The following is a 17,548-nucleotide window of genomic DNA, read 5'->3' on the forward strand; positions in this document are numbered from 1 at the left end:
AGATGACAAACAGAGATTGTAGTAAAACAAAGGGGGGTGAAGCTGGGTTCTCTGCATATCAGGTAAGCACTGGGGGGAGGGGGGCAGGACAGAGCAGGACCTCAGAAGTGAATGTAGGACAGCTGCACATCCCCTTCTATCTCCAGCATGTCGATCTGGGTGAAGGGCTGGAAGCGGTGGTAGAAGTCGCACACGTGCTGCCCATTCACAAACACCTTGAACCTCTCGCTGCCACAGCGCACCGAGATCTGACAAAGAGGGAGAGAGGGGGAGATATTGCAAACAGACGTGAGTGGGAGGGGAAGAGGGAGAGTGAGAAAGTTAAGAAACTTTCCTACTATACTTTTGACATTGCGCTAACAGATGCTACAGGCAAAAACTGAAATGAATGCTGTATACACTCTGCTACAGGCTTACACTGATGCATGCACTATATACAATGTGACAGGCTAACACTGAAACACACACTGTACACACTGCTACCGACTCAGACTTAAACACACACTATATACACTGCTACAGGCTAACACTCTAACACACACTGTATACGCTGCTACCAACTAACACTGAAAGACACAGGGAGTAGCAGAGGGACTGGGTAGCTGTTAGGTTTTGTTCGCTCACATCAAAGTACTGCCCCTCCTGAAAAGGGTTGAAGTTAAGCTCTCTGTCTTCTTCACCCCAGCTGCCACCCATGTAGCAGTTTCGCACCACCAACCCCTCCATTATCCGAGGGTTAAAATGGAAGGCAATATCCCGGGAGCCACTCGCCATGAAGTTAATGGCAAACCTGTAGCATATGCACACAGAACCATCATCTCATACGGTAACTGGTGAAGAAAAGGTGTACTTATAGCATTGCAATGTGTTTAAAAACTAGGCAGGTGAGTGGCATGGTCACTGCAGCATTGGTGTTTGAACTGTATTTAAGGAGGTCTGGTAAAATTATGGCTGTATGAGTGGGGAAAATGAAACAAATGCAGTAACTGGAAGGTACCCTGATCAGAGTATCTGTTGACCAAAAACATTCTGCATCCTGTAAAAAGAGAAATCTAGAAAAAATAGGTAGACTCCTATTTCTTTGCAGCCAAGTGTGAAGTAACGTTTGTGCAGACATTTTTCAACTTCATGGTGTCACCTGGGACAATGAGAGACTGTGACTAAGTGAACAACACCCTGGAGAAGGAAGAGACAGATACAGACAAGAAAGAGACATACCTGTTGGCTCCATATGGCACCATGCCTCTGATAATGATGGTCCTTTTGAGCATCATCCCACCAGGGATCATATTGGAGTAAGGGACGCACTAAACCCACAACAGACCCAGTGTTAGGCTGCACCCTCACATGTGTGAACACACACACACTCACACAAGTACAGTAGCATACACCTACAATCCAACATGCACTTATTTTCATACATACATACACACACACACACACACACACACACACACACACACACACACACACTCCTTAAAATTCTTGAGATCATTACTCACAGGGTTGTAGATTGGCTCTCCACCCATCATCTGAAATGGATAAAATGAAATGTGCTGAATTTAAATGGTATGAATCATTCTGATCATTACCTGGTACCCTTTACGCCCATCCCTGCAACCCTCTCACTACCTCACCCCTCGCTCACTCCCTCCCTCCTTCCATCGCATCACTCACCGGCAGGTTTCCGCCTGGGTACCCCATTCCTCCTCCCCCACCCTGCAAAGCACAGAGGAAGAGACTTTGCAGCAGCTTTGCCTTTGCAGTGATGGAAAGTCACAGGTTGTATGAGTAGAGCATTAGAGACAGTACAGTATGTCTGATGTGAAACTCACTGGGTATCCTTGCATGCCTCCCTGTGAAGAAATTCATGCAGACAATTTTATTACAAAAACCCACTGCTGCTATAACTGCCATTTGTTCATACTTTCACAGAGACAGGTCACACACACACACACACACACACACACAGAGTCAGAAAGCAGACTTACCCCCATGCCACCCATCCCACCAGCCATCCCCCCTCCTGGGTAGCCTTGCATTCCACCCTTTATAAGAGAGACAGAGAGATGCTCAGTGTACACTCAATACCCAGGGCGGCAAATCTGATCCATCCAGAACCTACCAGTGGCACTGTCAGAGTACACTGTAAAAATGTTGTCAACACTTTCATGTGCCATCTGTTATACCAAGACCTGTCATCTGTCCATGCACTCATTTTTTGTGAAATCTGTTTCATACTTGGCACAAAGCAGACGTGATAGAATGACGTATTTTCCGAACACACATTGCAATACTGCTGGTTTTATGCTTTAAGTGAGATGAAAGAGATAACATGAAGACTACACTCTTAAGAGCATCCATGTCATCTCTGTCACAGAATATTGTGCATTTCACAACACCCAACAGCACCAGTTTTAATCACAGCATTAATACAATTTGTAACATATGCCTTTTTCCCCTTCAAACACTTCAGGGGCCACACATTAAGCTCTGAAGGGCCCTATTCCAAATGTTTAACACCCGTGCTCTTTACAATGTGGTGCAGCTGGAATACAGGAATACAGACTACAGTATGTAATGTTAGCAGGGAAACCAGCAGATGTTTCCAGAGGTCAGTAGTGAATAGAGTGGTAAAAGAAGGGAACTCACAGGCATCCCGCCCATTCCACCTGCTGGGAATCCACCCTGGAGAGGATCGAGGAGAGAAGAAAAGACAAGAAAATGCTAAAATTTTGCCCTAAGACAGAGTGGTACAGTACATGCAATTTTACAGCAATCAATACTGCCAGCATTGCTTACATCAGGTAGAGGATACATGGAGTCCAACAGTACCTTATAAACTGGGGACAACACGTGTGTAACATATTCATTATAATGTGGTTTGTCACTGGTTATGAGACAATGATGACTCATTCCACAGAGGTGTGTGCACATCTGAGTGTTTGTGTGTGTCTATGAGTGTGTACATGAGTTGCAGTGAGAGGCCAGTGTGTCCACACTTACCCCCATCCCTCCTGGATATCCCTGCATGCCTCCTTGTCCCCCCTAATATAAAATCACACAGTCAGTAAAGGTTAAGCATGGACAGGTGAACACCCCAACAGTCTGTCTGTGTGCAGTCTGTCTTTGTGTGCTCCTCATACAAACAGTGGCTGGATCACTGGCTCTGGTCTGATGCATAAAATAGCAACCCCTTTAATGTCAAGAGCAAACACTAAATATAATCAAGGCTGTCTTCAAGCCTCAGTAACTCACTGTATACTGGGAAATCTATCTGTCAAACACTGTGGGTCAGGGTACAGGTGATGGTTACAAACCACTAAACCACTGAATATGCACAGAGGCTATCTGAGAGAAATCTGCTGCCTCTCACCCCGATGATGTTCAGTGTCTCAACGATGATGTCCCCTCCGATCTGCAGGGCACACACTCGCTCCACAGGCATGCGGTGCTGGAAAAGGTAGAACTGACGGCCATTCACATTCACCTGCGAGAAGCCACAGAGAAGAAAAAGATTGCATCAGGATAGGAAGTTGCCATTCAGGTCTTTTTGTTCCTCACAAATATTCAATCTGTCAATTAAACAGCAAGCTTCCTCCCATTAAATACCATCCAGTTCCTCCTCAGTATGGAGGCATGGTACATAGGATAGAGACCCCCCACACACACAAATACACACAACAACCACACAGAAACACACATAAAGTTCTTGCACATGGACATATTCACAGTACTGGAATGCATGCAGGAACAAATCCATAAAAACACAAACACACATTCACACACACATGTACTCTCTGGCCCTCTGACCTGGTAGCCCTCTGAGTTGACAACAATGACCAGCTCGAAGGTGTCCCCCTTGCTGAAGGGCATCTCATGGATTTTCTCCTCCCCTTCCCAGCATCCATTCTGAAAGGTGTTGAACACCACTTTGTCCCAGAAATCAAAGCGTGGATTGAAGTGGAAGGCAATGTCACAGCCCTCCATCTCCCCACACTGCAGGTTGATGTGGAACCTGTGGGGGCCGATAGAGAGTGTCTGTCATCTGGCATCTTCTGCAACCTCCTAGCAAACAAGATCATGCAAGAGGCCATCCTGCAAGCCTTAAATATCCCACCCAGAGTATGTTGTAACATAAATAGATAAATATTAGACTAAGGGCACATGTTCCTCGAGGCCTCCAATCCACCACCATGTTTCCACCCCAGCACTTAAGCATTTGTACCACCTTGACTAAACCAATATTACCCCTCCCCCCTATTCTGATAATCTTAGATAGTGGCCCTATGGAACAAGGATAGGATACCCCTCCCTTATACTAATCTGCTCCACATGTTCTCCTATTAAAAAATAATTATATATGGGAGGGGTATAAAGAAACTGTCAATAAAGGTGTCATTCGTGTCTCCATGGTTCTCTCAGCAAACCACTCAAGAGCCCCATATCATGCCCCCTCCTTGCTTAGGGAGTGTTAATGAGATATATCTTTACACTAATCACACTGTACACATTCTGAGCAGGTCTCCTTTCAATTTATATGAGTCACGCTTTGATAAATCCACAGTAGCGTCTTTCTCCACTGTGTTCTGGCGTTGGCTCAGGATTTGAATTTACAGGGGCAACAAGAAACTGTTTGGTTTCATAGATACCAGATGCAATGACTCTTGGAGTATGGGGGGGGCACCTTTAAACTACAATCAAGAGCTGGCCCCCTCTCATAATGAGTAAAATAAGGAGGTCAGGTTCTCCCAGGGCGGTTCACTCCCTCCCATGAAATGTGAGCAACTCTCCACACCGGAAAACCTACTCTCCAGAATAGAATTTTAAAAATTATAAGGGGATATGACTTGAAGATAAGTCATGCAACATTATACGGTGCATTTCTTGGAAGTCTGCAGTTTCAGTGATGACTACCATTTTCTGTACTAGTATTTTGGGAAAACGAAGTTGAGCACATATTGTCCTCAAGGTTTTCAAATGTTGCTAAATCCAACCACAAATTGAAAGACATGGCAACATTTCTCGTCTACCCCATTCCGTGCTATGCCCTGGCTAGCAGGTGTCTCCTCACCTGGTGATTTCATGGGGAACCCGTCCTTGGACATACACAGACATCCCTGTCCTCAGGCCTCCACAGATGGGCCCTACATATGGAATGCACTGCACAACACAGATTTTGGAAGAGGTGTAAAACAATTACTGTTATTAACAAAACGCATATCACACTGCTCACTATTAAGATGACACCAGTGAGAACACGTTTAGTAACTCTTCAGTCATCATGGAAAAATGCACATAATATATTTACACTGCTCTGGTCACTGTGTCAGCTGGAACAGCTTTGTCTTAATTCTTCATAATTTACATTACCAACCTTTTTTTCTCTGTTGCACAGGGCAGAGATAATGGGGACATGGATAAGGACATGCAAAGTAGAAGTAGTTTCATAAACTAAACTGTTGGTTAGCCAAACAATATCAAATATTGTCTATTGCAATATGCGCAACTGAATAAAAAACCCTACGTGTTGTACATATACTTAGATGTCTCTTATTTATAGAGAATCCAAAACATGTTTGTGAGTCTTAGAATGCAAATGACGTCTTTATCGGCTCTCTGACAACTTCATCAAGTATCTTAATACTGCACAGAAAAATAATAGAGAATTTGATCTAACAGAAGAGAATTATAATGATACACCACAGATATGAGCAGAAAAGGATGGATCTCAGGAGAGAGGGCACAGAAAGATAGAGGCTGGGAGTGCGTGTGCAGAAGACAGGAAGCAGAGACTGACTGCAGGGAATGAGAGAGGAAGTACTCACGGGATTGTAGATGGGCTGGTAACCTGGCGGAGGCATGAAATTCATGGTGGAGTTCACACTGGGGGACAGACGGACGAAGAATCAGTGGGCCACAGAGACACGCTGGCAGAGCGGGGGTGCTTCTGGATGTCCAGCCTTATACAGCGAACAGCCCCCAGTGGGCAGGGAGAGGGGTGGGGCTGAGGGGTGGAACTGAGGCTGGTTCCGGACCCACTACCTGTACACACGCTTATCACCTCCAGCCTTATCAAGCAGGCGATTTCTACCTTTCCCTTCAAATGAAAGAGACAAGGAGTGGTCCAGGCCAACAAAAGCGCCCCAAGGGGAAGTGAGGTGAGTTTGTGTGTGTGTGTGTGTGTGTGTGTGTGTGTGTGTCTGTATGTTTGTGTGTGAGCATGAGTGTGTGTGTATGTGGAGTATTTTCTTGAACGCAACCATAAGGTGAAGGACAGAGGAGCCACACTAATCTATTAACCACAAGAGTAAAGTGGGAATAAACAGATAAGGGCCGAGGCTATAATGGTACAGTGAAATGGTACAGTGGTACAATGAGTGTGTCCAGCTTATGCCGCGAAAAAAATCTCATTTGGATGAATATTGTCCAAGCGCAGATAAGCACACTCAGTAATAGGATTGGTGTCCTTTGCTGCCTGTCACTTCCAAAGCGGTACTCATTCTGCTGTTGAAACTGACTTCACCATCAGTCACATGCACAGGCCCAGGTACCGCAGAGCTTATCAAACAGAATGCCAACGTCTAGTGCCAAGATTAATGGAAGAGAAGAGTGCAAAGGAAAATGTGAGCAATGCTCACTGTTGATACCGTGTAGGTTGAGAGCAGTGCATTTTTCTTGTGAAGAAGAGATGGGTGAATGAAGACATAAGGTGGGAAGATGGAGAAAGTGGATGGCAGTATGGAGGGATGGGGACAGGGTGCCCAGCAACATAAAGTGAGTACTGTAAAGATGTTAGGGGAGAAAGAGATTTAGGGGGAAGTGTACAGCGCAAGTGAGAGACAGAAAAAGCGGCTGAAGGACAGAGCCGATGTGAATGCTGCTTATCAGCTTGGAGACTGCGTTTCGCGATATCATTTATTTCATTTTCAGTTAGGTGAGTGTGTGTGGGCGTGTGTTTGAGTTACTGTGATTCAGAATGAGACGAGTGAGGCAGCAACAATCTGAATGTTAAGAACACCCTCAATAAACAAAGTCTGGCCATCACATGGCAACTGCAGCAGTCTCCAAGCCCATCCTTCTCAGATTTCCCAAGAAAAATTCAACAATTTAATGAAACACAGCAAGGCTTTATTGGACCTGCTATGTTCAGAAATCATAGGAATATGTATCTGAATACAAAATGACATGCATTGACATGTTGAAATTAAAATAAAAATTATTTATAGTATCTCATTTACCAATTTAACAATTGTAAATTAGGGACTACAAATATCATTCTGAAACACCTTGGAAAGTATGAGTAAAACAACATGTCTCATACTGTATGAGGTCAGCTTTTAAATTAAAGTTGAAGGCAATTTTTTGGGTCACGGCCAACTAGTCTTATTTATTTATTTATTTTTTACTCTGTGTGACCCTGCCAGCTCACACAAGACGAAATAAATGTCAAATGTTCCAGAACATTTAAAAAAAAAAGTCAATCTGGATGGGCCAAGAGATAGTTTTCATAGACGTCTGTCATCATAAAGACACAGTAAGCCTGCCAACTAGCCCGCCACCCTCCTCACCAAATTTCCATTAAGCCTTGTGCTCCTGGGCAAAGCCATGTTTACGTGTTGTCATGGGCCTAAAAAAAGCCTTTACAAATGCCAGCTGTAGTGTGCACATCTATCTGAATTGTGGTGTGACATTAAGATTTAAAGACAGAGCTAACAGTTGCTGGGAGCTGGATTGTAACTATGGCAATTTTCAAAGTCTTGAGACACAAGGAAATGAATGGCTGTACCAGGTATTTGAGGTCGAGTGTGAGTGTTGCTTGCTGGTAGTATGGCTAACAATGAATATGGTAGGCCTGTATGATGGGATGACAATAATGAATTAGGGGATCGTGGATGTCATATGATGGAAAGGTTCTGAGGCATCAGTAATGTTTGTTTTTTTATCTGTAATGCACAGAAATATCAGTTGAAAGATTTCAAAGATTTAATACTAGGAAACATCCAAGATAGTCCTTTCTAGCAATCATACTCCCCAGGAAACACAAATGAACATTGCACGAAAACAAGTATCACAGAATAAACATACCGGCACTGACGTCAGTCAAAAGTATGCCATCACTCCTGTGTGTTCCCTATCACTCACTGTGGCTCCCTCTATAACTTACATGTACAGTCCCAAAAAAGCTTCACTGGACTTCGACTCACAAGTTCATAAAAATTTATGACAGGAGTTGAAATTCAGTCAATAGGGTTATCCATCACATAGTAAGGTACACATCCCTGGCAGCAATGTGGGAGTAATAAGAATGAGGGCAACAGGGTGTAAGACCGTTATCTCTACTCCTGGAAAATGACAGGAGGGGCCAGGTCAGTGTGACTTGTCACGTTTGATGTCATAATGGGCCGTCTGAATGAAGCTGTAGAATTGGTGTAGACAGTTACAATAAAGTAGGTTGCTAAACAATTCTCCTTTGCCACTTTTTAAGGTAGGGTGCACTGAAAGCATGAACGATGCAAACCCTCTAAGGTTAGATCATGAAATTATCTATTATCAGTTGGGCTGGAGTAAATTTCAAGATGCACTGTAATGGTTGTATGTCATGGTGAGTTTTGAGATGAGGTACATCATTGCTAATTCATAACCAAAATTAATAAGCAACACTGGTCTCAGGACTGCTTTAACCAAGCAACCACACAAATCTACATACGAACAGCAATGCAACACAGATACTAAGACAAAAACGTGAGGGCAAAAATAAGAGAGGGAAGAGGGAAGAGTTTAAAATATTTCAATCTATTTAATTTGTATTGAAACACAGGCTTCAGTCAGATGGCAAACAGTCAGATCTCAAGAAACATCAGTTTGTTCTATTTGAAGTCCCATTCCCTTTGCAGTCCCTTACTGACCCACTGTATCACACATCAGCCAAACACACTCTCACATAGTTAATGTGAACGAAGACAACCAATCGCAACTTGTTGAGTGCGTATGTGTGCATGGTATGTGTGTGAGTGAGCATGGTTTGTGTTTCTTTTGGATGCTTTGGATGGAGTGGGGACATGTTTGAGATCCAAAGTTCACCAATGGCTTTAACTAACTTGACTCGTAGATTTCCTATAAATAACTATGATAAAAATCTAAACTACGGAAACCACAAAAGCCATTTTTTTTGCCTTTGACTGCAAACCGGACATATCTTCATTTTTAATCGTTTTTAACTTTCACCTCCCCCCACCCACCAACAAAAAAAGAAAAAAGTAGACACTAAATGTCGACCTGAAACAGCAGCTTGGAGCATCATATTAATTAGAAGCTCTATAGAAAAAGGAAGGTTTTTCAGAATTTAAATAAAACTTTGTTTATCAGGCTGCTGCTCAGCCTGTTTCCTGGTTGGGCTCAAAGATGATACTGTGGCCACAAACTATACAATAATTTCTCACCAATGCATTGAAAAATAAAGACTCTTTGCTCTGGTGACAAATAAAAAAAATGACAGTAAACTAGCAGTGCAGTAAGGATATTGACATAGAGTCGTCTCGTTAAGAGAGGAGTAAATTGGATATTGAGGCTGACATTTGGAATTACTCTGCTTTATGTAGTTGATCCTGTTGTGTGTTTGCACCACAGAAACCGTCCTCTGGTTTCCGGGATCGCGCAGAAGCAGAGACACATAAGACTTTAGAGTGCTAGTGGGCCTTTTGCCTCTGTCACTGTTCATCACTGTAATGATAACCCAACGCGTGTAATTGCCGACAGAGACATGCTTATGAAATTGAGTGGGACATGAGTGACTGATCACAGAAAGAGAGAGAGAGCCATAGCAATAAGGGGGTATGTCTGCCATCTAGAGTATGCGTGTAGTACTACGCTTCAGTGTACACACTTCTACACTGTGCACAGGTGCCTGCAAAATCCTTGTCCTTTGTCCCTTCTCCGTATTAAAAATCCTGTCCACTGTTTCACCCTCCAGTTGTACAGAGGAGTAAATTTGGTTGCAAGGGAGTGGGTGAGATGAGGTAACGGAACAATCTTGTAGTAACAGTACACACCACAGCAATAGAGATGTTTGCTTACTTTGGCAAAGCAATTAACGCAAATGAGAGATAAATAAACAAATGTATTAATCATAAGGTTATTAATAACATTCACTGTAATAGCACTAACACTTAGCCTAATCTACACCTAGTAATAACAGTAATAATAATCATACTAGTAACATATATAATAATGAAGCACTTTTCAATATCAGGTTATTGTGGTATTGATGTCAGTTTTAGGCACTGTAATGTGTTTGTGAGTGTGTGTGCATGTGTGCATTTGTGTGTGTATGTCTCTGCATGCGGTCGCATGTTATCAGCTGAGTTCAGGTGGTCTCGCAAGTGTTTTTCCTCTCAATTCCTCAAAACATCTCACACAAAAGGAAGGCCATGGAGTGTATTTACAGAAGTACAAACTCTCTATTGCTCTCTCTCACATCGTCTCATTCACTCTCTCATACATTTTACATCGGTGTCACTCACGGTAGTTGGGGGCTGTGTGTGAGTGCTTGCGTACTAGCGTGCTCGTGTGCCAGAGCGGGTGATGTCAAGAGGGGAGATAGGAGAAATCACGCAAACAAGTGTTCTATTGCCCCTCAAATGAATGTGTACAGCTCATCCCTCTCTTTCTCTGTCTCTCACCCTCTCTCTCTCACACACACACTCTGGCACACAGGCTTAACCCAGCTGATCCTCATACTGCTTCCTGAAACAGTCTCCGGCCGGGAAGAAGTCCCAGCATCGCTCTTGGTACATCTTCCAAACATAGGACTCCTGACGCACGAACATGAGACAGGAGGAGGAAGAGGGAGGAGGAAGATGGCGAAAACCGATGGATGGGACAGCGAGGAGACGACGGGACAGTGAGGAGAAGAGAAAGAGGAACGGGATTAAAAGGGGGAAATTTGGGTCAAATTCAATATAATATTCAATAAGCTGCTCTGATACCTCATCTAACAACTGATAAAGAGGAGAAACAAGGAAGAGCATAAACAAAATAAGAAGGAGCTCTGCTGAAGCTGACAGACAGAGGTAAGACGGACAGACAGATGGGAAGATAAAGCAGGAGACTGACCTGTCCTGTGTGCTCCGTTTCGTCTTTATTGATTAAATACATCAGGAAGAACCTGCAGAGGAGAGATCAATACACACCACAGTCAGAACAGGCATACAAAGTGAACAAGAAAGTCACCGTTCATGCCATATATAATTTTACATTACATCCAATCATTTAGCAGTAGCTCTTCTCCAGAATGGCCTAACCATACAAAAGGTTAGGTTAAAGAGCACAGATTAAACTACATCATACGTTTCGCAACAGTAGTAAATGAAACAAGCCATTAAGTAACATTCCCAGTCAAACAGCCCGATAAACTAAATCTCTACGATACCCATAAATGTCGCCTGATGCAAACATCCAACACGGTGTCAGCATGCATGTCGTACATCTCACTGCTGACTGCCTGATAATGTAATACAACCTTTACTGACTGCTCCCCCATACGCTCTGCACTCAGCCACGGCCACTCACATGTAGTTGGCTAAGTTATGCTCTTCCAGGGTGTGCGTCTCGAAGCCATGCGGCGTCGTATCAAAATAGTCGCTCCCAATTCCGCAGATGAAGCATTTAGTCTGTAGAACAAGAAGGAAAAACGAAACAACAACCTGAAATATGCATGCGTGTGTTTAAGAGCTCATGATATTAAAAAGAAATGCACAATCCAGCTGACACCCCATGCCACAGGGAGGAGGACAGCGCAGGGGGTTAAATCTGTGCCAGAGGGAGAGACAGGTGCCGTACCTCCATGTCCTCTCTGACCTGCTCCTGCTGATCTCTCAGCTCTCCAAACGCATCAATGATCAGACCTGCACGTGACACAAGCCCACATCAGACCTCAGACAGCGGTTTGACAGGTGTCAATCACAGACACTAGGTACCATTTTACATCCCTCAGTTTATAAATCCCTGTTGCCTGCTTCTTGTTCTGTAACAATCCACTAATCTATTTTGTGTACAAACACTTACTTATATTTACCAGAATCCCACCATTTGACATTGCTGGTTAATCGGTCAGTTCACTTTGGCAGCTTGGCAAGAATCTTTGCACTGAGCCACTGCACATATACTGTGTGTATAAAACATGTAAGAGGTGTCTGTCTCACCCTGGATGATGGCCAGCAGGATGACAATGACGAAGAAGAAGAAGGTGATGTCGAAGACCACACGGTAGAGCTCGTACTCGTCTCCAGCAGGGTCCTCTATCTCATCTCCTATACCCCCACCAGCACGCACTCCCACGTACATGTGGAACAGATAACACTGAGGGACACAACGGGAATAAGGACAGAGGGAGACACTGATTTATAGCACTTGCACACATACAATCACATGTTCATGAGCAGCCTACACAGAGGAAAACAGAGCTGGCTGCACAGAAGAGGTACAGTAGAGAGACCAAACCCAATTCATGTGAAGCATCACTGCAAAAGGATGGAAATTAAATCTTTTTTTCTCCTGCATTAAAGTAACAGATGAATACAGTGGTGTCATTGGTACAGCATGATACAGGTGGAACATCACACAATACCAGACCACACATACAGACACACACACCGCAAGTCTCTCTTTATCGCACTCACAGTCATCATGTCATCACACTTCATGTCCGGCTCGTCCTCGTCCTCGCTCTTGTTGTAGAACTTGCGGAAGAAGTTGAAGGCCACTACGGTGTAGAGGTACACTACCACGGCCAGCAGCCCCACTGTCATCATCAGCTGGCATAGAGAGGAGTGGGGCATGAATAAACACCGAGTTCAGCCTGACTCCAGCACTAACCCATTACGGCTGTATGTAGGGGAACAGCAGTGCACCTGTTTGCCATTGTGGGTGACAGAGGACAGGATAGTGCGCAGGGTCTTGACACCCATGGCGATGTCCAGCAGGTGACAGGCGAAGAAGAAGTTGTTGTAGTGTCCAAGCAGAGACATCACCATGTACCACACCAGGTAGAGGAAAGTCTGTAGAAAATACCCATATATCAACACTAAGTTCCATTACACAGTGTACCTGCACATATGCAGTACATACACAAACACAGACCAGTATGGACAGATACACACAAAAAGTCTCGCTTCACTCACATTATCAGTGAACACCACCCCAAACTTCCAGATCTGGTACTTGACATCGATAGAGGTGATCCTAGGGAGGAGAGAATATTGCTCACATTTGTTGTTTCAACTTTGTGTGTGTGCATGCTGTTCTTTGTGTGTAGAATACGTGTGTGTGAGTGAGAGTGTGTCTGCGTATGCATGTGAACATGCACGTGTGTGTGTGTGTGTGTGTGTGTGTGTGTGTGTGTGTGTGTGTGTTTGTGTGCATACAGGCACGTTGTTTTGTGTGAATGCGTTGAATACCAGGTGAAAACAGAGTTGTCTGGTTCAGGCTTCTTCTCTTGCTGTTGAGCGCTGATGTCCAGAGAGGCTAGGTCCATACCCAGCAGCTCGGCAATCCTCTCTCGGCCATAGATATCGCCATATTTATCCAGTACCTGGACACACACCGCAACATGGTCATACTCTTGAGTACAATCTTACACACACCCACAGAATCAGAGCCCACATACCCTGCTGAAAGGTCCACTAACCTTTCTCTTCACAAACTTGTCCCAGTAGTTGTTTGGGAATGAGCTGAAAGCATAAGAAAGATATTACAAACAGTCACAGCCATGGATATTATTCATGCATATCATCTGTACTGTGATCTGTGCTGGTGGCAGCACAGTACACTTTCCAATAAGTACTATAAGTAAGGCCATTGATTTATTATTTTAAATGCATTTCGCTCCTGTAACCCCATCGCGATGTAAGCATTACAACAGCTCTCACTACTGCAGATAGCTATGTGAATATGTCTTTCACAATTTCCTACAGCAGTGCACAGCTGGGTCCATGCACTGAGTTGCAGTATCACACTGTACAGGTATATGGGGACTGTGCTCAGAGTCTTACGGGGTGTTGAGGACCAGCCGGTCCCACTGGCCCTTGATGTCATCGTCCTCAGGTTGCTCAGTCACATATAAACCATCGAACTCCAGCTTGCGAGCCAGCTCCTTCTCTCTCTTGAAGATAACCAGTGGAACCTGAGGAAAAAATATAGTGGTAAAAATGAAAAAATACAGAAACATACACAGTAAACTCTCACTACTCAGCATGGATCCATTCCAGAGATGGAAAAATCTGGAAATACTGTACAATACAGAACTGTGCTGTTTTGATACTAAAGGCTTATGAGCAAAGGTAAATACAGCATATATTTTTATAATAAAACAATAAAAAGGGATTTATAGATATATTTGTGTAATACTTATACTTATTACCTGCTGGGTAATAAGAATAACTGTCAAACCTGTTTACTGACTGCCAGTAGTCACCCTGCAATAGTCTTCTGTAGCGTACATTACTATTTCACTCTGAGTGACCAATTAAAATGCACCAAAAAAGGAAACATGGATGGTTCAACCTCAGCATCACAAAAACTAACCTTGAGACAGTTGTAGCCAATGATGCAGAGGAAGGAGATGATGGTATGCACGATAGCAAGGAATGCCAGGGCAGGTTCCATGTATCCAGTGCTCTCCTCCAAGAAGAAATACACCAGCCCCTCTTCCTCGTCCTCATCCCCTCCACCATCCTCCATCCCTGATCCCTCTGCCTCGGCCCCGGAACCCTCGAACATGCCCGAGCCTTCGAACATCCCAGAGCCTTCGAACTCTTCCTCTCCAGGGGGGCTGTCTGATACCTGTGAGGGGGGGACACAGTCATACAGAGAGACAGTGAGAGACAGTATGTGAAAGACACAGGTAGAGAAAATGAGACAGGGCAATTATGTCAAGTACAAAACTAATCAATCTCCATGCAACCTCAGGGAGGCAGAGAGAAACAAAATGGAAGCACTCCAGAACAGATGTCCAGATCATTTACTCTGCTGACCTTGTAAAACAGCAAAATGAAGTTCAAAGCAAAGGCAATGAAGAGGGCCAGGTAGCGCAGGTTGTAGAAGTTACGGGACAGGTAGTTCTGTGAAGGAAAAAGAAAGAGGTTTTATGCTGGCACATACTGCACGATTTACTTTTCTAATAAAATTACAGACATAGTGCATTACTCCTAAAATACTGCAGCTATAGTAAATACTAAACAATGACAGGGGTAGCATAGGAATTGAAATCAGTATAGGATGTGTTATATAATACAAATTAATAGAAATATTCAATATTTAATATAATATTTTGCAAAGTGCAACTGGCAATTGCATGTAGAAATAGCCTGTAGTGAAGGGGTTCCTCATGACATATTCTGAAAATTCTGAAAAAAAGACTGGCATACACCATTGTACCATAAATTTATTTTACCATAAATTTGTTCCTCTGGATCTCCAGCTCATTCCAAAGTTCAAAGCCATCCTCCCCAGCTGATTTTTTGTCTTTCTGGGTCTTGGCCTTAACCTTGCCTTTCTCTTCTTCTTCTTCTTTAGGCTCCTCTGTTGGGGCTTCTTCTTCCTTTTCAACCTTCTCCCCATTCTCAGTGCTGAGAGAGAATCAGAGACAGAGTGATGTACTGTAATATACAGAGTGAAAACTCCAACTGAGCTAGTGAAAGAAAAAAAGGAAGAGAGAGTGAGAGTGGTAAAGGGGAATGGAGTGGTACTAACTCAGCCTTCTCAGGTTCAGGAGGTGGTTCCTCTATGGTTTCAGGTTCAGCCTCCTCCTCCTCTGAGCCAGAACCCAGCTGCAACAGCAGGATAAAGGTACAAGACAGACATTGGCTTATGGGCTCACACATTGCAACTCGTAGGTAGCACTTCCGGATTATGATTATGCAGCTACTCTGCACTTTAAAGAGTCAGAAACAAAGCTGTTCAAACACGTGCCTTTTAGCTGTAACACCTTTGAAAAAAAAACCTACTCTCCCCACGCAACCCACTCATATTATGAATGTACACATGTAAATTATTGATCAACTGTATCTTCTGTGTTTGTGCATGTTCAGAATAAAACAAATTCTGCTGCAGTGGTGTACTGGTACCACTCTTTCTTACTATCATTTGGTGTGGGTATACAGTGTACCATTTCTTGGTTCTGAATGAAAAACTTACCAGTTTTCTCTTAAGCAAGGGAGTGCCCTCGGGTGTGGGTGGTTCAACAGTTGTTGGCTCACCAATGTCCCCAAGTCCACCAGGAGTGTCAAAGCCCGGCATTCGGCCTCCTTCCTTCTCTTTGTCATCTTCTTCCATCTCCTCACCTCCACCCGCATCCAAATCGGCCGTTCCGCCTGCCTCTTGCTCCTCCCTAGCCCCAGGCTCGGCAGGCAGGTCTCCATGCACCTCGTCCTGTGTGGGGTCTGGCATGCTGGCCAAGATGTCAGTGACCGTCATCTTCTTAGCTCCCTCTACCAGGCCGCCACCAAAGAGGGTGTTCCAGATGAGGTGGAAGAAGCCCTTGCAGATGCTGTAGATGAAGTGCAGGATGCCCATCAGGATGGTCCAGACGAACATGGCCAGGCCCACTACCATCTCCTTTATGGTCATCTTTCTCAGTCTGCGGTACTGCCGGCGCAAGTTGCGGAAGGTGAACATCTTCAGGAAGTTTACCACGCTGTTGAGGAAGTCCGCAAAGGCCGAGCTGGACTCCGGGGGTCCCTCCTCTCCGTTGGCTTCTTCTCCTTCCCCTCCCTCTCCTCCTTCTCCTTCTCCTCCACCTTCCTCCTCGTCATCATCCTCCTTCTCCTCCTCCTCCTGCTCAGAGATCTGCGAGGCGATGTTCATCTCAAAGATGGTGTCTTCGCAGAAGTTGACGAAGAGCTCCATCTTCTCGGATTCACCCCCCTCGTTGACCACATCGAAGATGAACTGCCGCTTGGACTCTCGGACCTGGGGCATCTCCCACTGAGTGCGGTTGGCTTCACTGATCTCGAAGTAGATGCGCTCAATCTTCCTGCTGGCGCCCATGATCTCAATGCGACCGAGGAAAGGGCGGAAGTAGTTCAGCACACTCTCTGCTTGTTCCAAAAAGTTCTGCAATCGGGTATCATGGGGGACGTGCTCTGACAGATTCGTGAGCAGCACTGCTATGTTGAAGCCAATGTCCTTGGCTGGTTCCTGGAAGCGGTCAGCAAACTCCTCGAAGTTGATCATCTCATTCTCATCTGCCTCCGAGCAGGACAGAAGAAACTGGATCTCCGATGGAGAGTACTGCTTCTGGCTGTCCATAGCCTTCTGGAAATCCTTCTTTGAGATCAGCCCACGGGGGTCGGTCACGTAATCCCGGAACGCATCTGAGGCCACAATGTCCTTCAGCTTGAGGAACATGTCGAAGAACTTGAGGATCATCTCAACATTGCTGGATGACTCAACCAGCATGTCCACCATCTGACGGGCGATGGTTCCGTTCACAACATTTCCTGATAAACACGGATGCAGAAAAAGGGTTATAGAGAGGGAGCTGAACAAA

At 44.5% G+C, this 17,548-nt stretch overlaps 2 protein-coding genes across 5 annotated transcripts in view; both read right to left on the bottom strand.

Moving 5' to 3' along the window:
• Positions 1–37: 37 nt before the first annotated feature.
• Positions 38–5,873, bottom strand: LOC118783573 (galectin-4-like). The gene is made up of 9 exons (XM_036537503.1): positions 5,829–5,873; positions 5,075–5,163; positions 3,814–4,018; positions 3,377–3,490; positions 1,678–1,719; positions 1,503–1,532; positions 1,219–1,307; positions 625–790; positions 38–248 (listed from the first exon to the last, which is right to left on the bottom strand). Exons 1-9 carry the CDS (start codon positions 5,871–5,873, stop codon positions 102–104), a joined length of 927 nt encoding a protein of 308 aa, XP_036393396.1. The 3' UTR covers positions 38–101.
• A 3,519-nt stretch (positions 5,874–9,392) lies between these two features.
• The window catches only part of ryr1b (ryanodine receptor 1b (skeletal)), a 69,219-nt gene continuing 61,063 nt past the window's right edge, over positions 9,393–17,548 (bottom strand). For all 4 annotated transcript variants that reach the window (XM_036536214.1, XM_036536213.1, XM_036536212.1 and 1 more), the window contains 16 exons: positions 16,195–17,498; positions 15,751–15,827; positions 15,452–15,626; positions 15,033–15,119; positions 14,584–14,841; positions 14,052–14,182; positions 13,688–13,730; positions 13,458–13,591; positions 13,182–13,242; positions 12,912–13,058; positions 12,681–12,815; positions 12,204–12,360; positions 11,842–11,906; positions 11,572–11,672; positions 11,116–11,167; positions 9,393–10,814 (listed from right to left, as the gene is read on the bottom strand). In XM_036536214.1, coding sequence (XP_036392107.1) covers positions 10,719–10,814; positions 11,116–11,167; positions 11,572–11,672; positions 11,842–11,906; positions 12,204–12,360; positions 12,681–12,815; positions 12,912–13,058; positions 13,182–13,242; positions 13,458–13,591; positions 13,688–13,730; positions 14,052–14,182; positions 14,584–14,841; positions 15,033–15,119; positions 15,452–15,626; positions 15,751–15,827; positions 16,195–17,498 — 3,023 coding nt within the window. In that variant the 3' untranslated portion in view covers positions 9,393–10,718. The remainder of the gene's footprint in view (positions 10,815–11,115; positions 11,168–11,571; positions 11,673–11,841; positions 11,907–12,203; positions 12,361–12,680; positions 12,816–12,911; positions 13,059–13,181; positions 13,243–13,457; positions 13,592–13,687; positions 13,731–14,051; positions 14,183–14,583; positions 14,842–15,032; positions 15,120–15,451; positions 15,627–15,750; positions 15,828–16,194; positions 17,499–17,548) is intronic.

Source organism: Megalops cyprinoides, chromosome 9, assembly GCF_013368585.1.
Source record: "Megalops cyprinoides isolate fMegCyp1 chromosome 9, fMegCyp1.pri, whole genome shotgun sequence".
Taxonomy (NCBI): Eukaryota; Metazoa; Chordata; class Actinopteri; order Elopiformes; family Megalopidae; genus Megalops; species Megalops cyprinoides.

What these genes read in the sequence shown, in the direction of transcription:
- LOC118783573 (XM_036537503.1), bottom strand. Translation starts at nt 5,873, where the DNA reads ATGAATTTCATGCCTCCGCCAGGTTACCAGCCCATCTACAATCCC. An exon ending in ACCCAGGCGGAAACCTGCCG is followed by an intron (nt 1,533 to 1,677) that starts GTGAGTGATGCG and finishes TATCCATTTCAG; the next exon opens with ATGATGGGTGGAGAGCCAAT. An exon ending in AGGAGGGGCAGTACTTTGAT is followed by an intron (nt 249 to 624) that starts GTGAGCGAACAA and finishes CCTCTTTGTCAG; the next exon opens with ATCTCGGTGCGCTGTGGCAG.